The 8273-nt window shown below is 36.4% G+C and overlaps 1 protein-coding gene across 2 annotated transcripts; it reads right to left on the bottom strand.

Annotated features, from left to right (window-relative positions):
- Nucleotides 1-3823: 3823 nt before the first annotated feature.
- LOC107567532 (uncharacterized) lies at nt 3824-7597 on the bottom strand. 2 transcript variants are annotated; one of them, XM_016253223.1, is made up of 5 exons: nt 7324-7597; nt 6229-6561; nt 5829-6155; nt 5244-5383; nt 3824-4313 (listed from the first exon to the last, which is right to left on the bottom strand). In XM_016253223.1, the coding sequence occupies exons 1-5, from the start codon at nt 7517-7519 to the stop codon at nt 4245-4247; spliced, it is 1065 nt and encodes a 354-aa protein (XP_016108709.1). In that variant the 5' UTR covers nt 7520-7597; the 3' UTR covers nt 3824-4244. The 2 variants fall into 2 exon arrangements, with proteins under 2 accessions (XP_016108709.1, XP_016108710.1); XM_016253224.1 differs by having other exon boundaries at nt 5244-5374.
- Nucleotides 7598-8273: the final 676 nt, after the last annotated feature.

Below are 8273 nucleotides of genomic sequence, written 5' to 3'. Positions count from 1 at the left end.
GTATTTTGTAAAACGCAGATTAAAAAAAAAAAAAAGGCCAATTAAATGTATTATTTCATGTGTATTGCACAGGTTGAAATCCACAGAAAACTAAACATTGCAAAGGATACATTCCAAGCATGTGGTAGAGGGGGCACATCATGGTCAGCCATGATTAAGGATTTAGCAGTGGCTGTTTTCGGGAGGAGCATGTTAGCTACCCACAGCCTTTCTGGAAAAATTGGAAATGCCAACAAAGAATCGCAAGCCAAGCCCCCTTTGGTAACGTATTATAGGTATAAAGGTGTTGACGTTTTTAAGTATATATGCTCTCATAACACGTATCTGACACTAAAGTTTATTTACATTTCTCTTTCAGACACTGTTCAGAAGAAATTTCCAGCAACTCCAGAAAAGTTTCTTCGGGCTGCTTTACGAGAAAAAAATGAATAATAAACATAATCTCCTTTGGTTTTACAATCTAATTTATTTTTTTATATTTTAAGTGTTATTCATTACACATTTTGTTTCACATATCAACTAATCTGCAAGATGATCATTTAAAGTTCTTATAATTACAGTACCTTATATTTCCGCATATATAGTGTATCCTCCTATTTCCAGTGTTACGCTGCAACACTGAGTGGTGAAGCACATAAGAGGTGAGGGCAAATTTACTGTAACATATGCATGTAATTATTTGAATACATATTTTATTAGCTAAGTTAAGTCAAAAATGTCTCTCTCATTTTTTTCCAGAGACCATTTATTATCATTTATTATTTTTGTAAGGGAAAATTATGGGAGTATTTTTGATGTAAGTAGTGTCAGAAAGAAAGAAAGAAAGATGTATGCTCTATTTGTCGATATTATATATTTTTCCAATTTTGTACAATATTATAGACTAGTCATATCTGGAACCAATAACTCATTATCACCAGCTGAGGTCAGTGTCACCTCAGTTCTGAGCATCAGCAGTCAGATCATATTGTCTTCTTTGCCCTAGCAATGGCTCTTTTATGTTCAAAGTTTCTCATAATATTGCAGAATTCTCTCCAGTAACTTCACTTTTCAGTTCTTGACTGGAGCTTGTGCTTTCTTGCTGTTATTTAGATATAGTTATGAGTGCATGCTTTTATCTTCTTAAATGCTCTGTTCTGGTTCCTAATAGCTATTCCACATTCATTATTCCACAATGGAACTGCATTCCAACTCGTGTCGCCTCCCCAGGTCCGAGCACCAAACCCAGACCCTATTGTATCTGTACAATAGGTCATCGCTTTCAAAAGAGGCTTAACCTAGGATGCCCTTGGACATTATGTGGCCTACTGCAGGAGGTCTCCATGGGTCTGGGAGACGTATGACGACCTGAGAAGTGGAGTGAAAGGAGTGTCAGAAAAAACAACAACATATGCCCACCTGCAGTCTTATACACAAAAGAGTGATTGCTCGGTTTAAATTTAATCTCACAAGTATAAGTATTTTCCTACTCATGTTTGGAGAAGTTGTCTCTGCTTTTCTGGAAGTCAGGCTTGATGGAGTTAGCACTTAAGTATATTATTCTGTGTGGCATTTTTGTTTTGAAGACAGCCAGTGCACCATGACTTTGTCAGTATTAAGTGTGTTTAAGTTTTTAAAGGTACATTATTGGTGTTAATGGATGTTTTGACATTTCAATACACAGTTTCACAAGTAAAATCATTTTGGCTGAATTCTTAATTCATTGAGTCATAAGTTTCCACATAGATACATGCATACATACACGCACGTATAGCCGGGGCGGACTGGGGCTAAACAATGATTTCCGTAGTGTTCCATTTGTAAAATAGGCCTATCGTATAATTGTCATGTTATCGCTTTAGTATATAACATTGCATATTCATAACCCTCAGTCTGGATTTTATTATTTTAATGAGTCTGAATTTAGTAAATAAAACAAATTTAGCAATAAAACAAGGTAAACATAAAACAAGTTTCTCTTTAGGCTACATATTACATAACACGAGAAATGTGAGAGTAGTCTTGTGGAAATAAAATACATGCATTACATTAAATTGACTCTGGCCAAATTACTTTTAACCGAGTTGTTCAGAAAGGGAGAGCTAAGGTGCAGAGGAAAAATCATGAGCGGGACAATAAAAAAACAAGAGCATCCTGTTTCTGCAGCATCGATTGCAATAAGCACCATTCTTTATTAATGCCATGGCTATAGAAATATTACTCCACACACAAACAAACAAACAAATAATAAATACAAAACATATGGCCTAAATGTAAAAAAAATAAAATTTTAAAATGTATAAAATTTGTATATATAATAAGAATACAATTATATAAAAAAATGAAATTAAAATGACATAAAAACAAATAAAAATACAATAAAGAATACAAATACCAATAATGCATTTCTCAATAAATCACAGGTTGTTATCGGTTGGTTAGTCCAGTTGCCCAAAGATAAAAAGCAACAACAACAACAACAAGAAGAAAAAAGCCTTTTCGCCCACAAGAGGGCTCCAATGAAAACCATTACAACTACTTTACCCCTTGAACTTATTTCTATCTTCAGTTGGAGAAGAGTGAAGTTAGGCTGAGTACAGTTACAAATCCCATGGTTCAGGGCAGAGTCGCATAAACGGGAAGGCCACGTGCAAATTTAATCAACCCAAAAGTAGATATTTATGAAGGTAAAACATAAATGAATTAAGCAAACACAACTGAAACAGAAAAAAAGAATAAATTGCCAATTAATCCAATTATAAAGCTTGGAAGAACCAGTGTATTTTATTAATATAACCCCGATTGTGTTCATCTGACAAAAGATGGTTCATCTTTTGAATGGTTTCATCTACTCACTGAACACTTGTGCTCTGAATAACCACTCAACAAGATGTTTGTCCGCCCAACAAATCAAACCACATCTCTAAAGAAAAAATGATGAAGACTCAGAAGATGAACGCCAGTAAAACTGGCACTGTGAGTTCCTACACGGTTTTAAGTATGTACTTTTTCCCCATACACTACAATTGAGAATTGAATAAATATACACAACAATTTCAATATCACTTTCTATTTTATCATGCCATGTAGTTTATACACAATTCACAAAATATTTCTCTACTTTTAGCCATTTAACACAGACAACTATCACACAATAAGAACACTTCAAATCTTAAGGGCCCAAACAGTATGCAAATGAAGTGTATGAGCTAGAAGAGTCAAACTCTGTGGTGGGAGGATCCACACCACATTAACCGCTCTGCTGTGTTTAGTTATATTAGATCAGACCCTGAACTACTGAAGAAAATGTTTTCACTTTTTTTTTGTTTTTTCATTTCCTTTGCCTGTGTTGACTGTGAATGGTCTTTTCTCTCTATGATATAAGTGTTTACATGCTTGCTAAAGAAAACAGAATACTTTTTAATGCATTGATTTAAAGGCCTTCAAGCACTTGAACCCCAATAACAGCTATAATTTAAATTGATGCAGAATGGTTTAATCTGGTTTTAGTTCTGGTGTACATATAAAAAGCTACGCTATTCAAAGTCGGTCAAGCAGTGTTTTCTGTTGAAGGTGGATGACTAACAGTTCATGTTAGGGGTTAAATAATAAACAATAGCAACATAATCAAGCATAGTGTTAGCCCTATCCAGTCACATTAATCAAGCTTGCATCCTTTAACTCTCAGCTGATAAAGTTGTTTTCTTTTTGAATTGAGTTTTTCTGATGCCACAACTAATTATTTTTTTTTCAGAAAACAATACATTATATCTAATGTTTTCTTCTTACATTAATGCATCTTGATGTAATGGGAAACAAAACAAAAATATTGAAAAGATATCCCCCCCCCAGTGTAATGCTCAACTTGGTGCAGTATTTGTGGAAACACAGTCCGTTCTATCAGTACGGATATAAACAGGCAGGACATAATGACTCATATGTCAAACCAGATCAGTGCATTAATACTTCTTGTAGTACAACAGACATGAAACAGATGTCTCACTGTTCTGTTTCCATCTCAATCACTTTAGCAGATTTGATAAACCTCTACATACCAAAAAAACAACTATCTGTTCTAATGCCGTTACCATGTTGCTTACATTATTTCTCATATATTTTTCGATGCTAAATGTTACCTTTTAATCTATTTAAAAAAAATTAAATAAAATTAAAAAAAAATTAATATGCTATAACAGGTGTGACAATTGTACTGGTATTGGTACTGACTACTGAAATCTTCCGATCACTTTGTGAGTAAACAGAGTTTAAGGACATCCCATCTGCTTCAAACGAACGTTATTAGGATCAGGCGGTGAGTTACCATCATCATCCTCCTGTAAGAAAACACATTCACAAAAGGTCAAACGAATGAGGAGGTCTGATGTTTAAGTTACACAAAATAAATAAATACTCAGCAAAAAAGAAATGCACCTTTTCACGACAATGTTTTTTTTATAAAGATGATCCGAATAAGCTTAAACAATGTTTTTCATGCTTGATCGATGAACATAAACCATTTTTGCATGCATTTGTTCTTAAGACACTAACAGTTTACAGGCGGAAGAAAATTAACGTCATAGTTCCAATAACTTCGAGCACTAAAGAGACCTTTCTATAGACTGTGAAAAACACCAGTGTAAAGAAGCTCTGGGTCTCTGATCAGCTGTGTGAAGATGCCATAGACCTGCTGGAGGCAGGAGGCATGAGGACTGCAGATGAGAACAGAGCAATAAACTGCAGTGTCTGTAATGTAAGACACCTAGCTGTTGAATCTTTTTATGTTCAAATATTTACACCTAAAAAGAAATCTGCAAGAAAAAAGTGGAATGAGGTTGCTTTTCTTTTTTTAGTTTACTAGAGACTTGGAATTGGAACAGTTGTTTGTGGAAAGGTTTTCACTCCCTAATAACTTAGCGCAACGTCTTAAACTGCAATCTTCTTTAGTATAAACTTGAAGTATTGTATTATTTCAATATCACATCTAGAATTCTTGAACGGATGCATTGGTGACAAAGACAATTGCTCTGTGAAAAAGGTTGCACTCTGTGTTGTTTTATTAACTGTTATTTAGTTTATTTGGGAGTTGTGTTTTCAAATGTCTGGTTCTGTGTTGTTAAAATTAAATACAAGATTACTATTTACAGTGCACGTTTTTGTTTCAGTCAACGAGTTATATAATAATATTCATACCACTGTTCCTGTAATATTTTTTGCACAGTAAATCTCATATATATTTTGTTAAATCAGCTGTAGGTAATACTTACATTCGGTGGTACTGCTGTATGGCTCCTGCGGCGACAGTAAACCACACCAGCAGCTACAGCAGCAGCAGCAGCCACAAGCAGAACAACAGCAACAACTATTCCTTCTACAGCAGCTGAAGACAGACCTGAATCTGGAACAGCTAAAGACAGTCATTATTACTAGAGTGAATGATAATAAATCCAATATTTAGCAATATCTTCAAATGATATTTACTGCTCCAGGTGTGTTCATGGTGTGTGTGCACTTGAATGGATTAAACGCAAAGCACAAATTCCCGAGTATGGAACCCCATATTTGGCCGCATATAACATCACTTTCACTTTCTACTTCATTCATCAGTTGAATGACATTGATTAAACTGATAAATGGCACCTTTTGCTGTTTCTAGCAACAGCGGTGAACAGCATCACAGCACACTCAGCTCAATAGGAAGCAGCATGGCTCATAGGGAAACTGGCTGATATTATTCATTTTGCATGTTAATAACATCATCAGTCAGTGTTATTGACTGAAAACAGTCCACAGTCCCAAACCAAACACATATTGGGTTGTAAAGGTTGCATTGAACGAAGTTATTTACTCACCAGTGACAGAAACATTGAATCTCTTCACAGTGGTGATGCTGAAGCTGCTGTCACTGATGATGATCTGCAGTTGATAAAGTCCCGAGTCTGTGGTTCTGGTGTTTGTGATGGACAGAGAACCAGTCTGATGATCCAGCGTCAGTCTGTCTCTGAATCTCTCTTTACACTGTTCATCTGTACAGATCTTACTCTGATCTCCAGTGATTTCAGCGATAAGAGTGTCATTACAATACCACGTCCTCACATCATTTGGGTGTTTTATTACACCAGGCTCTAAAGTAACAGATTCTCCCTCTTTCATTTCATATAGCTCAGCAGGAGAAACATCTGAAACGCAAACCAACAGCTGCTGAAGGATTTTGTATTTTAAACTGCATTTAAACACTCATTAATGACTCACCAGTGACGGAAACACTAAAGATATTTTCACTGTCGTCGCTGCTTATGATTTTCAGTTTATAAACTCCAGAGTCTGTGGTTCTGGTGTTCGTGATGGTCAGAGATCCAGTCTGATGATCCAGCTTCAGTCTGTCTCTGAATCTCCCAGTACCTGCATTACACTGAACATCTGTGCAGATAAAACTGAGATCTCCACTGATTTGTGCGATGCGAGTGCTGCCGAAATACCATTTAATGTCGTCTTGTTGGTTTGTTTTAACTCCAGTGTGTAGAGTGACTGAATCTCCCTCCTTCACTGCCACTGCGACTTTATCTGAACCAAAACCAGACGCAACTGAAGAAGAAACATAAGCAAAATACACATCATAAACATAGAGAACTATGTCTGGATTCATAATGTAACTTGCAAACAAACAGCAGAAGAGATTCACACATGCACTCATCAGACAAACACACACTTCTCATGGATGATCTTGCACAGCACACAATCCACTTCCTGACTAATAATTTGACCTCTTTCTCTATACATATAGGCCTATTTGAATAAAACGTTTTCATAACTCATAATAAATATTACATAGATGACCAGTACCCACAAAAATACATAAGATACTTATTTTACACCGCGTAAAGACATACAGTGCCGTGTTTTCTACATTTTATAAACATATTTTAGTCCTTAACCTCTCACGTAAATAACGTGTGTAGGCAACGTTATGAATTTGGCAGAAGCTTTCAACCAAAGCGACCCAAAGCATTGCATCCGAGCTACATTGGATCAGTTTGTGCACTGATATGAAATGTCAACTTTTACTTAAGTTACTTGTTTACACCTAGTCACGTGACATGAAAAATGACAACATTTTCACGCAAATTAAACTGATCTGATCTCGTTTCAACTACCATAGAATCGTTTTATTTATTTTTTTTTGTTAAAATGTTTACCACTGACCATCGTTTTCTGTGAACAGTATTAGGCTCTGTGCTCAGCTTAGCCATTACGCGAACAATAAGGCTACAAAGTGCCCAAGACGCGTATAGGCCTATTAGGCCACACAAAAGAGGAAAAGGGCGACTGTAACGAATACGATCTCACCATGGTAGAGTAAAAACAAAGTCACTGCGAGTGCATTAAAGAAAAGCTTCATTATCACCACTTGTCCCCTCAGAAAACGAATGCGAATTCGGATCCATAAGTGTTCGTCCGCCTTAGCGCAAACTGAAAGCAAACCGGGAGTCTCCACATGGAAGTAGCGTGATGACGCAGTGAACGTTCTTCTGCTAATATGCATATGAAAAAAAGTCTGTTCCGTTTATAAAATATAGTATAAATATATTATGGCAATAGTAGGCTAGCCTATATTACAGCGCTTAATCCTAACCCGTCAGGAGTTTATTCATTGTTAAATTATCGTTTATTACTTTAATAATTCAACAAGGTAAAGTGTATATATGCACAGATATTCAGCTTTGGGATCAAAAGTGCAAGTGCAAGACAAAATTCAATGCATTCAGACCTGCACAGATTAAACAGGTCAAAGTGAATGGGTCAGGATGATATGCGCTACAATGCTAAATGCTTCAATACAACACATCTACCAAGTCAGGTTTATATAGCACTTGAAACAATACCGATTATTTTGAAGCAGCTTTACAGTGATAACAGGAAGATGATGGATTCTGGGTGTTTTGTACAGCTGAAGCTGTTGTGAAAATAGTCTTCCCCTCATTGCAAAAATCACTCGAGTTCCAGATGCCAACACTTAGACTTTATTGGTGGCGATAATCTTGGTCGGGGAGCCAGTTCTCCTCTGACCAACAAACGAACACTGTATGATTATGATTCAGCCCGCATCACAAGTCAGACTGAGATCGGTAGCATTCAGAATATTTCATCCAGTTCCTTCTGCTTGAAGTTCGGATTCATCACACTGGTATGGAGACAAAGCTGGCCACAGGAGTCTGTGCAGCTTGTCTGGTTCTTGTGGTCATTGCTCAGGATCTGTTCCAATGGCTGACATGTCGACGAGGTCTTCACATGGGATC

This window comes from Sinocyclocheilus grahami, unplaced genomic scaffold, assembly GCF_001515645.1.
Source record: "Sinocyclocheilus grahami isolate Dianchi unplaced genomic scaffold, SAMN03320097.WGS_v1.1 scaffold1166.1, whole genome shotgun sequence".
NCBI classification, from domain to species: Eukaryota; Metazoa; Chordata; class Actinopteri; order Cypriniformes; family Cyprinidae; genus Sinocyclocheilus; species Sinocyclocheilus grahami.
This window is presented reverse-complemented; position numbering and strand designations above follow the sequence as displayed.

Coding starts and splice junctions, on each gene's coding strand:
- LOC107567532 (XM_016253223.1), bottom strand. CDS start 7,519: ATGCATATTAGCAGAAGAACGTTCACTGCGTCATCACGCTACTTCCAT. Junction 6,562..7,323: donor TTTGTTTTTACTCTACCATG/GTGAGATCGTAT, acceptor TTTCTTCTTCAG/TTGCGTCTGGTTTTGGTTCA. Junction 5,384..5,828: donor ATTCAATGTTTCTGTCACTG/GTGAGTAAATAA, acceptor GACTGTCTTTAG/CTGTTCCAGATTCAGGTCTG.